This window comes from Ambystoma mexicanum, chromosome 1q (assembly GCF_040938575.1).
Source record: "Ambystoma mexicanum isolate Mex_15411 chromosome 1q, UKY_AmexF1_1, whole genome shotgun sequence".
In the NCBI taxonomy this organism is placed as follows: domain Eukaryota; kingdom Metazoa; phylum Chordata; class Amphibia; order Caudata; family Ambystomatidae; genus Ambystoma; species Ambystoma mexicanum.
The window spans coordinates 873,674,215-873,696,545 of NC_090922.1; the positions used below are offsets into that span (position 1 = coordinate 873,674,215).

The 22,331-nt window shown below is 44.7% G+C and overlaps 1 protein-coding gene across 1 annotated transcript in view; it reads right to left on the reverse strand.

Annotated features, from left to right (window-relative positions):
* The window catches only part of LOC138538382 (regulator of G-protein signaling 5-like), a 270,644-nt gene extending 251,007 nt beyond the window's left edge, over positions 1-19,637 (reverse strand). The window contains exon 1 of the mRNA XM_069641526.1: positions 19,414-19,637. Within this exon, the coding sequence (XP_069497627.1) occupies positions 19,414-19,457 (44 nt within the window). The 5' untranslated portion in view covers positions 19,458-19,637. The remainder of the gene's footprint in view (positions 1-19,413) is intronic.
* Positions 19,638-22,331: the final 2,694 nt, after the last annotated feature.

Here is a 22,331-nt window from a genome sequence, read left to right on the forward strand (position 1 = left end):
TCTGCAGAAAACATTGCTCGCCTTCACGCACCCAACACACTTCACTACTTCCAAGAGAATACAGCTGATTCCCACATTAAAAATGTGGTCCAGCTGTGCACATAATAATTCTCCTTGATGCCTCCTTCCCAGCAGTCTTCCATAAACCCATCCTCTCCTCTGAGTTCTATGGGTCGCTTGTATGGACCTAAGCACTCCCCCACTTACCTTGGGCTGACTATGAAATTCACACATTCATTTTATAATATTGGGACGTAGCCACTTGCGTTGCACCGTTGTGCTGCCTAAAAATGCACACACCCATTTTAGAACCCTACCTCCACATCTCACATCTTGGGCCATGGTCCTCCTAAGGGTGCTCACCTAAACAGCGGTTTGATGTCATACCAATGACAGTAGGCACTATACAAATACCATATAATATACCATGACATAACTTCTTTAGAACTTGTTGACTGCTCTTTTTTATCTGATCTGCAGCAGAACACTGGTGCCCCATTAAAACAGTCCTTCCCTAAAATAAATGTAATGTTTGATACTGTATTATCCCACTTTGGCTACTGGAATACTGGATATACTGCCTCCCAGTGAAATATCCACTGAAATTCCTGCATGCTTGAAATCATGCTGCTAGACCATACCATGCCAGCAGTAGTCCCTTCGCTGACTTCCGATCAAAGAAAGGACTCATTTAAAGACTGCTTGACAAAGTGCTACACAGTTCTACACAAACTATCTATCAAAAATCATGCTGCCTTATCACCCTATTTTCTAATGTACATTCTGCTATGATGTAACTTTGCAAGTTTTGCATTTTCTTGCCAATGCGCCCTGCTACCCCTCTGTCTGGCGCGCACAAAAAGTGAATAAAACAAACAAACAAACAAACAAACCCTGAAAGAAGCGTGTGGTTATATAATCAGAACATACTCTTCATCCGCCTGAGCAGTTGCAAAGGATCTTCCATCCTCTCAAATATTATTTCCATACCCTTAAAACTCTTGAAGAAGAACCCCCTCCAAAGTTCTGAAGATATTTAAAGAGGTATCTCTTTCACACCTCAAATATTCCTGTGCTCCCTCACCCCCGTAAGCTAACTTTGGCCTTATTCCCATTGCCCAGCTATCAGAAATCAAATACCAGCCTCTCTCCACTGATTTAAGGATGGCTCACCATAGTGTGTTCTTAATACTACAGCTTTATTGTTCCAATAACCTCACTACAACCCAATCGGTCCTGACTTTTGACTAGTGTTATAATTAGGGCATTTATGAAGCGCAGACCTAGCTTTGGGAAACAACGGTCATAAGGGGAAGAACATGGTTAGCGAAGCAGAGCAACAAGTTAGTGGGGATATAACAACAGGGGATAGAAGGCAACTTGTCAGCAATGGAGCCACTAGCAACCAGGAGAGGAACAGTGAGGATCAGGTCACCTAGTCTCAAGTAGGGCGTGGAGTTGCCCACTTTTCAGATCCGTCTGACCACCTGGAGACCATGAAAAATGTCATTGGAAGGCGGTACAAGTCCCAATAACATAACATTTATGTGATTTGTTTCCACCTACGCCTTCTAATTGCTTATTTATTTTGGGTTCCAAGCTCTGAAAACGGTTGACACCAATTCTAAAACGTTTGGAAAACACAGTAAACCGTAGCATCATGATCTGATGCTCACAAAACGCACTTAACTTCAATCTATGAATCATTTGCCTTCCAGAGTGCAGTGAAATGCACAACCTACGTGGAAAGGTTCCCTGTGCGCACTTAATAACTTCTGCACCGGCTCGTACCTGTTCTGCTAAACGTGCAAGCAGTCTGAGCCCTCCAGGGGAAATGGCAGCGCGTGAAGTGAAAAACAAAACGTCACGGGCAAGGCCAAGAAACTTGCCATTCCTCGCTCCTGTCTTCTATGGGCTTCTGTTCTGCAGCAGTAGTACAAATGGTGATGGCTTCACAGTCACTGAGCCAGTGTGGGTGCAAATCCAAGCATTAGTGCGTCTATATTGCAAACTGCAATTGGCAGAACTGTGGGAAGCGCTGGTAGGCCCAAATTATTCCAAACGTGCAAGCTATAGAGGTTGAATCTCGTTTTCTAAATGGGCGAGGGACAACTTTCTAATGCAAATAACCTACCACCATTGCTCTGGTTTGCAGGCACAGAAGTGGGCTTTACATTTTTTTTTTAATTAAGCAAAAGACAATGCACCTGCACTCTGGTCTTCTCTCTTGCCACCCTGCTAAGAGTCCACTCCTGGACAATGACAGCTAGTTTGCACTCTTCTGACTGTCCCTGCTCCTATACTTCATGTGGCTGGTTTATATGTTTGTGTGACAATGAATGTAACAACATTGCACTCTGACTTATGGTTTATATGGGCGGCATGGTAAAGAAAAATAAAGAAAAATGAATGGTGAAGCATAAACTATTTGAAAGTATATAGAGCCTATACTTTAGCAAACAGAGATAGGGCCTCAGAACTATATTCCCTATTGTCCCTCTCCAGTCTATATCATTATATGGTTCTACGTCATTTGGTCATCTTGAATGGATCGACCTTCATAGCAATCGACTTCCCTGATCTCCATTTAAAAGTGACGGACTGTTGTCAAATAATATTGAAAAGGGGCATTAAAGGCACTGGGCCTCATTACGACCCTGGCGGTAAGGGGTTAACGGTGCTGTAAAAGGTGCCGGCGCCGTTAACCCCGTACCGCCTCATTACGAGGTCCCCTCGCGGGACCCGGTAATTAACGCCTGGTCAAACCTGGCGTGCTTACCGGGTCCCGCGAGGGGAAGAGGGAGCAAACAACAGGCCAACTCGTTATGGCCCGTTGTTTGCTCCCTCTCCCATTCCCATTCAGCCCTATGGGGGCTGAAATGGGAATGGGGAAGGACCGGGTCCGGGTCCTTGGAGGTAGGAATTACCGGGCCTTCCGAACTCGGAATGGCCCAGTAATTCCTCATTCTGTGGACCTGGACCCGGAAGCGATTTCGGCGGCAGCCATGCCGCCAATAGCGGCATGGCTACCGCCAAGGTCGTAATGAGGGCCACTGTGTTTAATAACCCACCTCACCCTGTTCTCACTTGTCAAGTGTGTGAGATCTCCCCAAACCACCCTCGCCTTCAGCCCCTTTTCCTTTCCGATCCCTGTACACTCACTGGGCACCTAACTCCCCATTATTCCACCTCCCCTCTAATCCCTCTCCCTCAGCCCCATCTTTGCCCACCACCCCTACCATATGCCCTCAACTCACCACATCACCTTGTTCTTGCTTGTTAGGGGAGTCCACCTCTGGGCCCCCATCCACTGCAGCTTGGCTTTGTGCCCCCATTCCCTCTCCCCAAACACCACTGTACCCATCCCTCATTATACCTGCCTCCCTTCTCCAATCCCTCCTTCCTCCCATCCCCACTTCTTGCCCTCACACCACCTCAGGTTAACCCTTCTCCATTACCACATATCATAAACTGGCCAATCAGGCTGACAGGTCGAGCATATTTCCTATTCAGCCATTCTAGCCTGTCAACCAGATTGACTGAACTACCAGCTGGGAGTCAATGTAATGGCCCAGAGCCCAATAAACCTAGTGCATTCATTGATAAGTATATATGTGCTTGTTACTCTAGGGGGAAGTTGTGGGGACCCATGGGGTTATAGTTGTGCTCTTAGAGTATCAGCAAATATATGTAATATTCAGCTGCAAGACTCATCATGCCTGCCAGCCATTTACATGGTGTGCACCATGTTTATTTATGTGTTTACAGGAGGAACAATGCTCTTTTGATCACAAAAGAACATGCAATAGATAAGAAATCAGGTTTGATTGAAGCAATGAGCTTCTTACAATGGGGTGAATTTGAGAGACATTCTGACCAGGTTGTGGAGGGTAGTACTTGGAACAGTCACAGAGGACAATGCATAAGTGTACACTTTTAAGTGCAGGTAGGCAGTACAGCCAGCTGCACTTGGAATGTGACCATAATGGGAGAAGCGCTAGAGTGACGGCAGAGGAAGCGAGGGACAGAGGCAGGTTAGAGGCGAGAGAACAATATTAGCTAGCAGGCAGATGACAGGTTCGTTAAGAGGGTAACTCTGAGACAAGGATGTAGGCTTTTAGTTTGGTTTTGAACAAATCCGTGTGGATGTTTACATGTGGGATCTGCAATGATTGTACTGATCACAATGCTTCATGGCCTGCTGAATCCCTCAGGCGGGTTATTATGGGTCATGCCTTGGCGAGGCAGAGAACGCCCCCCTGAGCCGCTCGCTCTGCATGAGATCCCCATTGAAATGGAGATGCGGCTGCTTTGTTCGACTTCTGGAGTGGTCTGCATTGGTAAAGTGTCTTTCCATGTATATGGTGCCCGCCTACCCCGCTTGTAGACTGTCATCTGCTGGGGCACTGCCCTGCAATTTCCGAGCAAAATGACACATGGTAACGGAATGTCTGGGACAGCATCCCTCTCTCGTAAAATGAGAAGGCCGGCCGCGTGCTTCTTCAGAAAATTGATTACACCGCATTCATAGAAGGTGCCTTCTGCTTTCCCTGCAGACAGTTTAAAGTCAGTGAGCTCTGTATTCTTTACATCTCCAACAATGACTAAATATTTATTTTCTACAATTTATTGGGTCATGTTTCATGTGGAGGCTACTGCCTTCCATCCATCGATCCGGAGGATAGGTCGGGGGGCAATGTGTATTTGCCTTGTCAGAAAGACAATGCAGACTTGCCTCTGGTATTAAGCATGATTAATTAATTATCGTGGTACTACCCTCTTTGGTTACTGCAGTCGAAATCAGTTAGCACACTATTTCACGCACGGTTGCAATAGAACATAAACTCATCGAAATTCATTTAAACAGTATTATTTCTGTCCTGTTTGTGGCTTTAAAAATTCCATAAGGATTTGGAGAAAAAGAACATGTTGATTATCAAACAAGTTTTTAAAAAGTACATTCAACCATACAGATAAAACGTTCACTTTGGCTTCACGAACCCTTGGCTTTGGTCTCAAGATATTTTTCATTGAAGCTATAACACGTACTAACTGGAGTGCTACTGGAAACATTTATTTCTAAATATCTGACATAAATAGCACGGTTATGCAATGCCGTAGCACTTGCTTTGGAGCTATGCAATTATTTCTGCAGAATGACATTTGTATGCGCCATACTACACTTCTAAAAGGGAGGGAAGACATCCTCTTGATGTTTTTTTTTTTCTCTGAGAAATGCAGCTTGGCAACTCTGCTGTATCAATGGTGGTAAGTCAAGACACATATATTTTTAATAGATTCTGCCAAAAAACAATCTCCATTAGTGAATAACTGCGGGCCCCTGACCATTGAACGACATGCTGCATAGCTAAGGGTATGCAGCTACTCGAGAAGCACCGACCATCTGTAAGTGCAAAGAGGAATTTGTTGGCCTAGGATTTTCCTGTTCGATTCTTCGTGCATTTCTCTGTGCATGGTTAATCTGCCAATAGGACTAAAAGGGTTTCCTTCTCTTTTTATTTGCTTAGAATGGATGTATCTGGATTTTGTAGGTGACACATGCACCCCTCTATAAAAAGAAAATAAGCACTGCTGTGCTGCAGCGGGTATCTGCACTACCAAACCTACATAGGTATGCGTGCTATGCGCTTTCTCTCTGTACATGAAAAATGTCTCTCCAAAAAGTGACATGATTGCTTTATGCTTGGAACAGGGACAAAGGCCCTGGTTTCATTACTATATATCTCCTCTCCCTAGAATGGATACATAGAGCAAGATCAAGAGCAACTCTGTTGAGCCATTAGATGACTAGTAGCATCCGAGCTGGGTCGTTTTGAAATCTAAGGAACCTGGTGAAATGCCCAGTGGTTGCCTATTTTCTGGAATATATCATTGGCAGGTGATAGGTCAGTGGGTAATGTGTTTCCCCCTCTTTTCCTTCCTTTGCGTTACATTAACCAGGGTACTTGGTCCTGAAGAAGGCTATACATCTCTACCCGCCGAAACACAGTGATATGCGTCAACCTTGGACAAATTGCACACATTAATTGCGCTGTTTTTAGAGCACTTCATTTCGATATTTAGTATTTTAGAGCTCGCTTTTCATTGTCTTATTTGTCTGTCACACTTGCCTTGTATCTCATCACACATGGGTGTTCGATATTTGGTTGTTATATATTTTGTTACTTTTGAAAATATCCATTAGTATGTGATTGTGTTTTTAACAATACAAATATGAATCAAACACAAAATGTGAAACACGTATTGTATACATATGTGATTCATTCAAAATGTGAAAAGTGTAGCTAAATACACTGTGCTATTTCATCTGCAAATTGAGATTTGATTTTTTCCTCAAAACAGATGCAGATAGGTAGTTTAAATAATAGAGCATTTGTTTTCACATGTTACATATTGTTAATGCTAATGTTAATGTTAAAGGATATTTATACCGTGCACTATCACCACAGGAGTGGTCCCCTGGCGCTCTGGTGGATCTGAAAAGGACAGAGGGTGGTATGGATTAGTAAGGCTGAGTGGGAAAAAGAGCAAGAGAGCTGTGATGTGCTGTTGGCAGCCTCAGTTTGGTTAACACTGTGCTTTTCGGTTGGTACCCGTCATGTGTTGTCGTGCGAGGCTATGTGAGGTATGTTTTGCTGTTGCGGTGAAGTGAAGTGTGTGCAGTTTGTAGTGCTTTGGAGGTATGGTTGTGTTTGTGTAGAGTGTGAGAGGTGTATGCAGAGGGTTGAGATTGTTCAGTGGGGTTGGTTAGTGGTATTGCTATTTAGAAGTGACGCATGCTAATCTTCACAAACCTGTCTAGATGTGGCACAATGTTAAACTTCACAATTCTGTCTAGATATGATGGAGGCTAATCTTCACAATTATGTCTATGTGGGACAGAGGCTAATACTCACAATTCTGTACAGCAAGGTACACATATTCTAGATATCACCTTTTATGCTGTCTTGGACCAATCTTTAAAAAGTGGTGTACACCACCATGAAACTTACCTGCAATCATCCAATCTAAACCAGGCAGTTGCTGTTTCATCAATGTAGGTGGGCTTTATTAGACCTCTTCATTATACTCATTCAAAGTGTTAGAATATAATAATAATATGCATCTTTCTCTAGCCCTAAGCTAATCCCTTTTTGCAATCAAAATCACGTTATTTTAGTAAAATTCAAAATGGGTTCGCATTTGTCAGTCAATGAGTAGAAACACAAAAAATGTGTTCATGGCTTCCTCTGTCAGTCATTAAAGGCTGGGTCAGTGTAGATGACATGTATCAGCTGCCTGGCTTTCACTGATAAGCTTAGGTTGAATAACATTAAGGACAGGTATTCCTATTTCACGAAGAAGGAAAGACTGGTCCAATATAGCTCTATACTTTTAACTAAACGTTATGTAATAACTGGCTGCACTAAGCAAAGGTTAGTTATACAATGAGTCATAGTGTTCCGCACTTCCACTTTGTTAAACGCACAAAAGGTATCTTTAAAGGTTATGATATGATATGGCATTTATAATGTGCCTATACACAAGTGTTTCAAGGCGCGACGATGCAAGGGAGGGGGTCCAAAGGGAAGACAGACAACGGTCTTACTAGGCCAGGTGTCATTCAGATTGTGCAAGTGCATGGGAAAGGTGAAAGGGAAAAAGTGTGAGGGGCAAGGGAGCGGGGAAAGTGCAGTACATGGGATAGTAGAATAAATAAGATAAATAAAATGGCCAGCTGGTGGCAAGTGCAAGGAAGTGCAGACATAAGTGCTGGCAGGGGGACTGTAGGGATACAGAAAACTGTCCCCAGGTGCAGGGGTTGCCAGGGAGTCAGAGCAGGTGTGCAACTGGCTTGGCCGGTGCCCGAGATCAGAAAGGGTGGCCAGGTAACCAGTGCAGTTTCAGGCAGGAATTCAGCAGGGGAGAGGGGGAGAGAAAGCAGAAGCAAAGAAGAAGGTTTTGAGGTGCTTCCGGAACCAGAGATGGTTCTCCTCAAGCTTCAGGGTGGCAGGAAGGCTGTTCCAGAGGGAGGCCCCTGCTGAAGAGAGAGATCTACCACCAACTCGTTGCTTGGAGAAGCGACTGACCCTGAGCGAGTTGGAGGCAGATGAGCGAAGAGCTCGAGAAGGAATATATTTAGGAAGAGCGAGTTGAAGGTATTGCGGCCCCAGGCGATAGGAGCAGAGTGAGAACAGGATGTCCTGAGTTTTTTAAATGAAGTGAGAAGCCAGTGCCGAGCAGAGGGCCTGGGAGGGGATAGCAGAGGTAGAGACTGCGGCAGGATTGGCCAGTTCCTTGCAGATTTTAAAGAGTTCAGCTGAGTTGTTAGATGCCGCAGAGATGCGGGATTGGATATGAGATCTCTTCTTGGTGAGGACAGAGAGCTGGTATTGCCTTTGCAGCAGGCGGCAGGCCAGTTTGTCAGAGGATGAACATGAAGCAAGCCATTTCCTCTCAGCCACCCTACACTTCCATTTTAGGGTGACGATGTCTGAGTCATACCAGGAGTTACACTTGGCTTTGGGCTTCAGGCAGATTCTCATGACAGGGGCAAGGATATCAAGAGTATCAGATATAGAAGAGTGGAGCGTGGAGAGGGCTGTGTCAGGGTGAGAGTCAGCCAAATGGGTTAGGGGGGGTGAGAAAGTGGTGGCGAAAGCCTCAACTGATACACGCTTCATGGGTCGGATGACCAAGAAGATGGGTGGCAGTGATGGAGGTGGCTTGGCCTGAGGAGTAGGGAGATTGAGGTGGGAGGATAGGAGAAAGTGATCACTCCAGGAAAGAGGAGTGGAGAGAGGGACAGAGAGGGGGAGGTTTGAGGGGATCAGAACATCAAGAGTGTGCCCTGCCGAATGAATCGGGCTAGAGGGGAGAATGGTGAGTGAGGGAGAGTCGCAGAGTCCCGAAAGAGTCCAGAGGGGGGACAAAAGGCATCCAGGTGGATGTTGAAGTCTCCAAGGGAGGAGTTGGGTGGTTGAGGCCAGGAGTGAGGAGGAGACGTCCGTCCACTCAGAGAGGAAGGAAAAAATCTGACCAGGTAGCCGATAGATAGTAGCCACAGTAAGGGAATGGCTGGGGGAGAGAGAGAGCCTGCAGACGAGACATTTAAAAGAGGAGTAGGTTTGCATAGGATTGACAGAGGCAGGAATCCACTCAGGGAAGATAAGGGCTACACCCCCACCAGAGCGGTTGGGCCTGGGTGCAGAGAGGATCTTGTAGCCGTCAGGTAGGAGTGTGTCAAAGCTGGTGACAGATCTGGCCGCAAACCATGTCTCAGTGAGACCGAGGACATCGAGGTAAAGTTCTTCAAGAAGGCGGTTGATATCAGAGGAATGTTTGACAGCAGAGCAAGATTTAAGAGTGACAATGTGGAGAAAGTTGCCATCGTTAAAGGACTTCTGGGGAGGGGTACAGATCAGAGGTATGCCCAGCAGAGGTGTGGAAGGAGACCGCGAGGGGGCAGAGAGGGAGGACGAAGGCAAGGTAGCCAAGGAAAGGGGAGGGGGGACAGCCGGAGAGGAAAGGAAGTTGCTGAGGCACGGAAAGCATCTATCAAAGAGGTGAAGGCTGGCCAGAGGGCCTTGGACCAAGACGGTCCCATTAGAGTAAACTTTAATGATGACCTTGGAGGAATGGAAGGAGGCCAGGAGGGCATCCCAATGTGTGCCACCATTAATGGGAGAAGAGGAGAAAGGAGAGAGCACAGAGACCATATGACAGGTCCATAAATCAGGTGAAGGCACGACTAAGAGGATGTCGGTAAGAGTTTCCTAGGAGGAGGCACTGGTGTAGGTGTCAGCGATAGGGAGGCCTGGGTTGGAGACCCTGATGTCCTTTTAAAACTTCTTCCTACCAGATTTAGTGAGGAGAGCTGGATAGTCAATAGAGAAGCAGTTGGAGAAGATAGGAGAGACAGAGAGCACCATAGAGTAGGTGGGAGAGGATGGGATGGAAGGAGAGGGGGAGACACTGGCGAGAGTAGGCAGACAACTTAAGGAGCGACAATCAAGTTGCGCAATAGGATAGACTCTCAGGGTTAAAGAGCTCACAAATGCTCAACTTTAGAACCGGTGTGAAGCCACCTAAGTTTGAGAATCCTGAAAGGGGAGAAAAAAGGCCAAGTTATCACAATGCAAATTTTAAATAGTTATACAGTGCGTATTACAACACATGTGGAGAAGCCACCTAAGTTTGAGAATCCTAAAAGGGGAGAAAAAGGCCTAGTTTTCACAATGCAAATTTTAAATACTGATACAGTGCGTATTACAGCACATGTGGAGAAGCCACATGTGTGGTAATATGCAGTGGTTGTGCAAATAGGTTGACCATTGTTGGAACAGAAGGCAAGTGGATCCTGTGTTTAAGGCCTCAAACATGTCACCATCCATGAACTGACAGAAAGAGCTTGTAATTAAGGCCATAAACAAAAGGACTTTTGACATAACAATAACATCTGTTGAATATGCAATTTGTTCTGCCTTCCAGGGATTAGGATATTATTGTGTATTTAGTCTGAACATATTTTTGTTGTTACTCTTGCAAATGAATATCAAATGACCTATGTTGATGCAGGATTCATTTTTTGTAAAAAAAAAAGGAGATGCTGTGTACTATTCAGGCACTTCACTTCTCCACTTTCCATGAAATACTGGTTGTGCTTAAACTTGAAATCCAGTCGAGTGTATGATATGTGCAAAATAAATGTTACCTTGTAATTTTGAAACTCTATCTCAGATACTCTAATTTGTTTGAATTATAGTGCTTGGAAGTGTCAAAAGCAATATCTACTCACTTTCTCCATGTCTAGGCAGACGTCTGTACGAGCATAGAGAGATGATCCAGTCGTGCTCCTGAAAATACACTACCCAAATTCCTAGGCCTTTGTAAATTCAGATCACTAAATGTACATAGAGTACATTGGTCTGGTCTGACAACCAGCAATAGTCAGAGGAAGTCAACCTCCAAAGCCATAATCTTCTTTAAATTAAAAAATTGATCTGGGCTAGCTGCACATAAGTCATTGCAGACGATGTGGCAATGCTTTAAGGCAGTGTAATGCTTGCTATGTCCTTGTTCTCCCATGTGCCTTTAAAGTACCCTTCAGAGATCATGCTTCCTGGTTTGATGATCTTGCTAATTCCAAACAATTTTCACTTCTTGTCAAATGGATGACATGGATACTTCTCAACTTTGTGAAAATCCTTTGCTATCTAGCTCTGATGCAAACACTTGAAACATGATTCATCATTCTACACAAGTGTGCCTTCTAGTTCCTACTCATTCTCTTAGTATACTTATTGTTATGTTAGCACAACACTACTGTAAAATAAGCTTAGTCAGAGGTGTGTGGTGGTTGTGGGTGCTAATCCTTCTGGCACCCCATACTCCTTTTCTCTGCCATGTTTTAACTTGGACTCTAGTCACTGAAATATTATCAGAACCACTTTATTATGGCAAAACCCCATCATAAAACGTTCCGTGATTATTTTTCTGTTGATTGTTGTTCGGTGGTTTATCCTGTCCAAGTTGCTTTGTTGTTTGTTTCCCTCATGTTACCACACGTCTATTCATTCTTGTTTTTATCTTCAGGCAGTGGTTTGGCTTGGTTTACTCTTGCCAAATTAGTCATGATTCACTCTCCGTTGACACGGTGCATGATTCATATGCTGCTGTTCTTGCATATCACAGTCGGCAACTATTATATCTATGTTCTCATAAAATGCGGTTAAAGTGCATTTCATGGAATATCAACGGTCTGAACAACTCTATTAAAATGCAGACAATGTTAACTTTTCTTAATCGATTTAGCTCTACTACAGTCCTCTTACTAAGGGTTGTGTGAAGATGGTCAAATACTGCAAGAAGCCCTGACTTACGCCTGCCTGAAGTGAGTGAAGGAGTTGGTACTCTTCGAAAAAGGCTTGAAGGTGAGTGGTTTCTTGGGCTACCCGTATCTTAGAAGGAGCAGGCAGCTGAGAGATAGGACATAGCACAGCTGATCTGAGTGAAAGCTTTTTGAGGAGTGGGCAGACAACAGCCGATTTAAAGTTGACCCGGGGCCGAGTCTGAGCTGAGAGAATTACTGCAGGGTCATGGAAGAGGTTCCTCCAAGACTTCAGAAGAGAGTTTCAAGAGCTTGAGAGGGCAAGCATTACGAGGTGAGCTAGATTCGGCCCGAAAGATACGGGCACGAAGTAACATGATGGGGAAGGAGGAAAGCTGTGAAGCAGGTGAGGGGGTTATCGAATTATGCTCAAGTTCTTTGGCGCATGTCATGTTTCAGAATGGCAATGTTCCTGCAAAATACTCCGAAAACATGCACTGTGTTTAAGGGCTCCACTCCAAATAAGTGGAATTACGTTGTCAGATGTTTGCTCAAACTTGAACCTACATACAATTTGGTCTAGCAATTGAAGCCTGATGAAAGTAATTCTAAATACGTAATTCTAGCTGAAACATCTAAGTGCATATTGACATGAATAGGGAACAACCATTACCCCATTAGGTAGCATTCAAACAGCAGTGAGAACTTAGCAAAGGGTGACACATTTTCAAAAAGTGATGATTGGTTATCAAGTATATTGAGTGTGCCATGGACAAAGGGAGATGCAGTAGTACTGTTATCATACTCTTGGTGCTCCCATAACACCTTGTTCTTATCATAAGCACTGACCCCTGCATGCAGCCCTTTAACCATGTTGCTCTGTGGAGTGAAAGGGATGCCTGAGTGGGTTGGTACACCTAGGACTAGTCAGGGGAGCCTGGCAGAGCCCTGGCTTGGGAGCACTTTTTGCAGACGGCCAGGGCTCCACCAAGCTAGCCCTGGCCCACTTAAAGCCCTGCAAAGAGCAGGCCACTTATAAAATTGTCCCCTTGGTGGCCACTCTGGAGACATAGTTGACCTAGTTATACCACATCAATGAGATCATGGTAAGTAAGGTGCAGTCATGGAATGGAAATAGAAAAATATCAAAGGCATACTTCCTCTTATTAAAGGAGTACATTTATTAAAAGAAGCGGATCAGTTTAACTTCTACGTAGACTAAATGGTTTAAGAGGGATATTTGAGGGACAAGGAAAAAAAATTACATATTCTCACTTACACATTCTAGATTTGTAAAGTAAAACTGTCCCTCCCAGTAGGAGACAGTTGAGCGGTCCAACAAATCGGCCTAGGCATTCCAGTACTGTCACATCTGAATAAGAATAGTACTTGGATCAAAACAGAGCCATCGAACAGGTCTAGTCTAGAGCATTGTAGCAGACAGTGAAATGGCTATACTATATGGGCCTGACCGTCTTTGTCTGTTGTCACTTTCTATGCATCACTGTGCCATTTAAAAAAGAAAAACGTTCAAACGGCTAGGAAAGGCAAAAACTGGCAATGAGAAGACCAGACAGCAACGAATAAGCACTCTTTAAAAGTTACTCAGAAGGCAAGCAGAACAGATGGATGTATTTATGTAAAGTAGAGCAATTTTGATTCATAATTTAAGTATCTTGCATAGCCGTTTTTAACTGATGGATGTTTTTTAGTTTTCGTTCCGAATATACCGTGCACTCTTTTTTGTTTTGCTGCTATTGATGTGAATTCATTCGATCTTTATCCATAGACAGGAGAATGGAGAAAGTATCTGTAGATTTGTGAGGTACAGAGGAGACACTACAACCCTGGCATATGGGCTGTATACGGGAAGCTTTAGAAAATAAAAGTTCCCTAATTTGAGAACTTGCGTCCCCTGCACACTATCATTGGCTCAATAATAAAACCCAACTTTCAAGAAAAAGTTTCTTTTCTAATTCGAATTTCTTTATAGGTGATCCAGGTAATTTTACGATTGTCCAATGTTTTGTAATTGATTTTCAAAAGTGTTTAGTTTTCCCCATGTTTGTAACACTCCAAAGACATAAATGGCCACAGACACAAATGGTGGGATGAATGTGCAGAAAGAATAATCAGGGGACATACATAGCGTGGCTTTGTTTTAGAAGAGCCAAGGCCAGTATTCCTACACCCATTTGAGGTGTATGGAATGATGACAACAGCTGTTGGGGAGCTCCTCGTTTTCAAAAAATCCCTGCTACAGTCCACCTCCATATCTACAACAGCTGAAGTCATCAACATACAATGATCTGCAGCAATCGTAAAGTGTACTTCTCACCACTTCCAAACAGCGTCGACACCATGAACTGCTTCTCAGTCTATGCGCATGTTAATTGTCAATGTAGACTGACATGATCTTGGTGGGGCATCACATGTGTCGGTCTCTTTCAGTAATGAGTTAATCATTTGTGCATATAACATCTACCTACAGGACATAAAAACATACAGTTGCAATGTAGCAACTCCTCATCTCCCCCTTTGGCGGCCAACTACAGAAACTAGAATAGAAATGTGGCTTAGGCAGTTGATATCTCTTCAGGAAAGAATACATATATATTTGTTTTTCTCCCAGACCAATATTATTGGGTTGAAACACATCACTGGTTTTTGAAGAGGCGTTTATATATTCAAGACCGATAAATACTTTCTAACCAAGAATGCAACCCTAATTTCACACAACAAGGGAATATGCAGTATTTGTGATGACCAACGTGCCACAGTTGTGTTTCTGTATGGACGAAGTAGCTAAACCGTTCGGTGTCCTGGCAATTTAACACATTCTTGAGTGCCTCAAAAATTGATCTCCTCCAGTGTTATTCCAGATTCCGGCCACAAGTATGTGCTGTTCTTTACACTCATTGCTCAAAACACAAGGCTTTGGTTGCAGTAAAATGTGGGGATTAAAGAATGACTTGAAATGTATATTTTCCAGTATCAAATGGCAACAGTTCTTCCAATGCAGCGACGTGGATTTCTAGAGAGAAGCGTGTGTACCCTAATGCAAGGACCCCATTGACTTCTGGGGAAAGTAATGTGGTTAAAAAATCAGACATAACAAGAACTGCTGGAATCAGGCAATGATATCGGAGATATTGAAAAGTACTGGAGAGAGAGGCACACGTATCTTAAACCAGGGAAACCAACCCCTACAGTGGAATAGTAACATGTATGTGAAACAGCCACCCTGAAGAGAATCACACATGACTGAGACCTAAGGTGGAAGGAAAGGGACGGGGAGAGACAAGTGTAAGAGAAATCAGAGAAAGCCGGAACTGGTGAACGAGAGAAATCATAACGGATCAAAAGACAATAGGAACTGCTGTAGAGAAGCGCAGACAACAAAAACTAGAGGCAAAAACACCTGCAGGGGAGAGGCACATATAACAAAACCCAGAAAGAGCAGAAACTGCTGGCTAGCGGCACACGTAACAGAAACTAGAAGCAAAAACACGGGCCGGGGAGAGGCACATATAACAAAGCCCAGAGAGAGCAGAAACTGCTGGAGAGGCACACATAAAAAAATAGAGGCAAAATCCCCCGCAGGGGAGTTGCACAAATAACAAAGCCCAGAGAGAGAAGAAACTGCTGCTGGAGAGAGGCGCACATAGGAAAAGGTAGAGGCAAACACACCTGCAGGGGAGAGGCCCATATCACAAAACCCAGATAGAGCAGAAACTGCTGGAGAAAGGCACATTTAACAAAAACTAGAGGCAAAAACACCTGCAGGGGAGAGGAACATATAACGCAACCGAAAGAGAGCAGGAACTGCTGGAGAGGCACACATAACACAAACTAGAGGCAAAAACACCTGCAGGGGAGAGGTACATAGAACACAACCGAAAGAGAGCAGGAACTGCTGGAGAGGCACACATAACAAAAACTAGAGGCGAAAACACCTGCAGGGGAGCGGTACATATAACACAACCGAAAGAGAGCAGGAACTGCTGGAGAGGCACACATAACAAAAACTAGAGGCAAAAACACCTGCAGGGGAGAGGTACATAAAACACAACCCAGAGAGAGCAGGAACTGCTGGGGAGAGGAAAATATAAGAGAACCACGAGACATCCGAAACTGCTGGAGGGGGGTGAATGGAAGAGAAAATAGTCAAAAAATGAACTGCTGGGGAGAGGCACATATAACAGACACCACATACATCAGAATCTGCTGGAGAGTGGCACACAGCAAAACAAGAGGCAAAAGAAACTTCAGGAGAGATGTACATATAACAAAACCAAGAGAGAGCAGAAACTACTGTATATAGACACACAAAACAAAGACAAGAGGCAAAGGGAGTAGCAGGGGAGTGGTACATATAACAAAACCCAGAGAGAGCAGAAACTGCCCGAGAGAGGCACACATAACAAACTAGAGGCAGCAAGACCTGCAGGGGAGAGGTACATATAATAAAACACAGAGAGTGCAGAAACTGCTGGAGAGAGGCACACACAACAAAAACTAGAGGCAACAAGACCTTTGGGGGAGAGATACATATAAAAAAACAGAGAGAGCAGAAACTGCTGTAAAGGGTAAAGCATAACAGAACCAAAAGACAGGAGAATCTGTTGGAGAGAGGAAAATATAAGAGAACCACGAGACATCAGAAACTGCAGGAGGGGGGAGAATGTCAGAGAAATTAGACAAAGAATGAAGTGCTGGGGAGATGCACATATAACAGACACCGCAAACATCAGAATCTTTGGAGAGAGGCACTCATAACAAACACTAGTGGCAAAGGGACCTGCAGGGGAGAGGTACATATAACAAAACCCAGAGAGAGCAGAAACTGCTGTAGAGAGGCACACATAACAAAAACTAGAGGCAACAGGACCTGCAGAGGAGAGGTACATATAACAAAACCCAGAGAGATCAGAAACTTCTGGAGAGAGGCACACATAACAAAAACAAGAGGTGAAAATACCTTTGGGGGAAGATGTACATAAAACAAAACCCAGAGAGGGCAAAAACTGCTGGAGAAAGGCACAAATAACAAGTAGAGGCAAAGGGACCTGCAGGGGAGAGGGACATATAACAAAACCCAGAGAGAGCAGAAACTGCTGGAGAGAGGCACACACAACACAAACTAGAGGCAAGAAGACCTTTGGGGGCAGAGTTACATAGAACAAAACCCAGAGAGGGCAAACACTGCTGGAGAGAGGCACACACAACAAAAACTAGAGGCAACAAGGCCTTTGCGGGAGAGGTACATATAACAAAACCCAGAGAGAGCAGAAACTGCTGGAGAGATGCATACATAACAAAAACTAGAGGCAACACGACCTTTGGGGGAGAGGTACATATAAAAAAACAGAGAGAGCAGAAACTGCTGGAGAGAGGCACACATAGCAAAAACTAGAGGCAACAGGACCTGCAGGGGAGAGGTACATATAACAAAACCCAGAGAGAGCAGAAACTGCTGGAGAGATGCATACATAACAAAAACTAGAGGCAACAAGACCTTTGGGGGAGAGGTACATATAAAACAAACAAAAAAGAAAGAACAGAAACTGCTGCAAAGAGGAAAGCATAACAGAACCAAAAGACAGGAGAATCTGCTGGAGAGAGGAACATGTAAGAGAACCACGAGACATCAGAAAGAGACATCAGAAACTGCAGGAGGGGTGAATGTCAGAGAAATTAGACAAAGAATAAAGTGCTGGGGAGATGCACATATAACAGACACCGCAGACATCAGAATATTTGTAGAGAGGCACTCATAACAAACACTAGAGGCAAGGGGACCTGCAGGGGAGAGGTACATATAACAAAACCCAGAGAGAGTAGAAACTTCTGGAGAGAGGCACACATAACAAAAACAAGAGGTAAACAGTCTTGCAGGGGAGAGGCACATATAACAAAACCCAGAGAGAGCAGAAAGTGCTGGAGAGAGGCACACACAACACAATCTAGAGGCAATAAGACCTATGGGGGAGCGTTGCAGTGAACACACATAAGTGACAGCAAGAACTGATGGAGAGAGGCACATCTAACAAATCCCAGCTACAGCTGCAGCAGAGAGATACATACAGCTAAACCCAGCGATGTCAGAAACAACTGGAGAAAGGAACACGTAGGAAAAACAAGAGAGGGCAGGAACTGCTCGAGAGGGGACAATATAACAGAACCACGAGACACCAGGCACTGCTCGATAGCGGTGAGGCAAATATAGCAGAAACCTGGGGTAAAAGGAACTGCTGGAGGGTAGCCCAAAATGAACGAAAGATCACAGTCTTTGCTGGAGAGAGAGACACTAACTAGATGCTGGTAACCCTGGGCACATTCTATCCGACAACGGTGCATCCAAAGCCAGGTACCGTGCGGATGAGTTGAGACGCTCTGAAACATGCAGGGAGAACAGGAGCTACAGGGGATGCTGTGGGGAAAAGGCGGGTCCCGGAGACCTCGCGGGAGGGCAGCGGTGCACCGGAGCTGGGGCTCGGCGGGAAGGAACACGAGGGGGAGCGACGGGTAACTTGCTGTGCACGGGAGAGGGGCGGAATGCAGAAAGCACAGCAAGCACAATATGTTGCGAAGAAAGCAGAAGAGAAAATACTGAGGGAAAGGGAGCGAGGAGAACACAGGAGCAGCTAAAAGTGGATCTGGGGATATCACACACGATGCCAACAATATCCAGGGTCTGCAAGATTCCACACGTGGAGTGTGACTGGCCCTTCCAGCCCCCGATTTTTAGAGAGAATTGTGCTATTTGCAATTACAATGCCGCCTTTAAATGCGAAGGGCATCAAGTCTCCGAATGCAATAAAAAAAGGGGGAAACGAGGTGGGCAACTCGCTGCCGACAATGGGCGAATTGAGATCGCTGCCTATCACAAAGGTGGCATGACACCTAGGAGACGGGAGCTTCAAAATACCGAGGCCTGTCCCGACGATAGCACCCGTCCTGCGAAAGAATTCTCTCACAGGCGGGATCACGCGGGGAGAAATGCATTTTAATATCTCTCTCCGGATCTCTGTGGATGCCATGGGCTCTGCCAAGGACGAGCACACAACGCCAAGTGCACATCCAAAGGCTGACGACGGATTGACATTTATATTTGATTAATTTCTACTCATGGTCTTTGATGAAAAAAAAACGACTTGTGCCATGCGGGAGTTTTTGTCATGTTGGCACCCTCTTGCCAGGAGCTCTCAGGCTATCGGAGGTGAGCAGAACCTTTCCTCTGCGCGGGTATCTCTGCACTCAGGCGCCAGTATGCAATTCCCTAAAAATGAACAGTTCAAATAAGAAATAATTTGCAAACATATTGCGCCCACCCGTCACCTCAACAGGAGCGCCCACCTGACACCTTAGTTCGAACGCCCATCTGACGCCCACCAGTCGCCTTAGCACGCGCAATGAGCAAACGTTTGCTGACCGTGGATATGAAATTATTCGAACAGTTCATTAATAGCACATATCAATAGCTAAATAGCCCCGCTCCCTTTTAAATGATGAGCAGGCATCCCCGGACCAGTCGCAATATTTCACTAACTTGAACCTGGACCCGCAGAGTGCCCGCTCACCTTTCCAGGCATGTGTGCGGCAGCGCGGCCAATCCTTTGCACATCTTTACGGTGGACGGTGCTCGGCTGTGAAGTAGCGGTGATTGTTTCCCGGAAGTGCTGCCGTTCGCTGGGTGCTCGCCTCTCTGCTTTTTTGTGAGTCTCTGGATCCGCGCTCCACTTTTCAGGAATATATAGCGGCTCCTTCCTGGAGCCGAGCCAAGCTCCCGGCCAATCAAATCCTTTCAAATGATTAGTGCGGGCTGGAGCCATCTGACAGCCTGCAGCCCTCCAACAAAATCAAGTGCGCATTTATGAATCCGTTTCACCGTATTCTCAGCCACGCCACATCAGTACAGTTCTACATGTTTTTGAAAACGAACAGTATTTATGTTCACCAGACTTCAAATACCATCTTTCGTTGTAAAAAAATTAGTAATATCTTCCTGGCGTTTATTGCTACTGTTTCCATGTTTGAAGTATGTAAACTTGTGGCAATCATAGGACTTAACCTTATTGGAAATGAATATCCTGTATTTATGACGTGCAGCTAGCGACAGGGGAGATGATGGCGTTTATCCCAATAGCTCAGTGGGTTAATGCATCTACTGCAGATTTCTGTATGTGACCTGCTGGTAGTCATAGGTTCACATGCTGGGAAGACGGCTCGTCCTTTCTTCCCCGAGGACCAAGTCTAATCCATAACAGGCGTTTCAGTTCCAATGTTTGAAGCCCACCGAAGATGCCTAAGGAACATTATGGGCACTTATTTTCCCGAGGGGCAGAGTTGTGGTTTATTAACGGAAGTGATCACTTTTGGTGAAGGACAGTTGTATTTTAATCAGTGATCGAAGTGAGCAGGAACGGGTGGGAGCGGTGTTCCACTACTTTCATTTTTTTCTGTTTACCATTCCTCTACTTCTTACGACCATATTCACTATTCTATACAGAGGATGTGTCTATTCATGTCCCGGGGCAAGTGTAAAGTTGTAATAGGAGCCTTAGTTATTAGTCACTTAGACTATTGCAATGCCGTGGCTGCAACACTTTATCACATGGTGCACTATACTTCCGCCTACCCTCTCCCCTGCCGAGACCACAGTTCCACTACTTTTCTCGGTACACTTCTACCACTGATTTTAATTCTAGTTTAACACCTTGGCCTGATGGGCGATCGTGGGATACTTACTTCATCAGTCTGTGCCGCAGAGCCCGTATCTGTCCAAACAAGGACAATATTCAGATAAATGCAGGCATGATATGATGGACACATACCGGAAGTCGACATGTGAAATGAGCTAAAGGGTCAGGGTTGCCTTTTTTCACACACATTGCTGCATCACATGTTGGCCAGCACGAGTCACATGTAAAGTGGCCGCTGCCTCTAACGTTCTTGAATGTAGATTTGGGCCTAGTTTCACTGACATCCATGGTGGATCAAAGCGCAATGAGGCTATTCAGAAAAATCATCATGTCTGATTCCCTGCGATTATATGAAATTCTGAGGATTGAAACGAATAAAGGGAAATGCTCTGCCCTATCCAACTGGGCAGAGAAAAGAGGAAACGACCTAGCACAAATAGCCTGCTCCGAACAAGATCTGAAGGAAAATCCGGACCGTGTCAAACGCAAAATGGAAGAGTGGGATTGGATCACCACAGTGGAAAAGGCAACTAAAAACAAACTTTTAGCCACCCTACCTCCGACCTTTAACAAAGTAAAAACGCCGCTAAAATACTGTCAAAAATTCCCGGATAAAAAACTGAGAAACCTTCTATTGAAAGCAAGACTGAACTTACTCCCCACGCGGGAGATCATGGCCATTCGCGACCCTAAAACCACAAAGTCCTGCCGTCTCTGCAAAAACCTGGATACGATTGAATCCGTCAAGCACCTTGTGATTAACTGTCCAATAACCAGAGAAAACAGAATAGCCTACCTTCGCCCTTTGCTAGATAACGCCTGGATCTTGGAGCCCGACGAGTGGTGGGATAGACTAATCTCAGGAGAGAAAACGAACTGGGCAGTGGCAATGGCGAAACAAATAGAGCTAGCAATGAAAGAATTAAATACTCATAACACCTCATCGCAAGTACAATAAAGGATAGACATTCTTTCTTTCTTCGTCATCCACTCAAAGTCGCAACGCACATGGAGAGTGAGGTAGCGTTGCGTGAAGACTTTTCCTTTTCCTTTTCGAGAGGACATTTTCGTTTTACTTTTGATAAAACTCAGTTTTTCTTTTTTTTTTTAAACTGAGTAAATGTTTCAATAAAAAAAAAAAAAAAAGAATGTAGATTTCTGGGAGAAATGAAGTAGGAGGGCAATTTCTTGTGGTAATCTGGACCCGTACTCCAGAATGCCTTGTCCATGGTGCATACGATGTAACATTCTCATTTTCGAGTTAAGACACATTGAGCGGGTTTCTGTTAGGTGTTACTTCATGTAATCGGTGTCTTCGGGTTATAAATGCCAGTTTGACAGCATGGATATGTACTCTTCATGACTCATCTGCCAGTTTCTTAAGGAGGCCGGAGAATACCACATTACAATAGTGAATTTCCACCATCACCAGAGATATGGTGGGCTTCATCAGGTGATTCATTTGAGGGTGTGGTAGGATTTTTCAAAGGATTGATAACTAGAAATGATTATGATTGGTTGTTTACAACACCGTTAATAACCAGAGGTTTATAAGCGCGGACCCGGGGTTCAGACCTGTGTTGCTCTGCGTCATCTTGCTTCCAAGGCAGCACGTTTCCCCTGAGCTATGCTCCTTCCAGCAGACTGGAGCCGATGCAAGGGACTGAAACACTAAGAAAATAAAGGGATTAACTCATGATTATGTGAACATGAATTTTGTGATTACCAAAAAGGATTTTTGCCCAGACCTTTTGTCACTGTTTTGAAAAAGGCCCTTGAGAGGCTGAAATACGTGT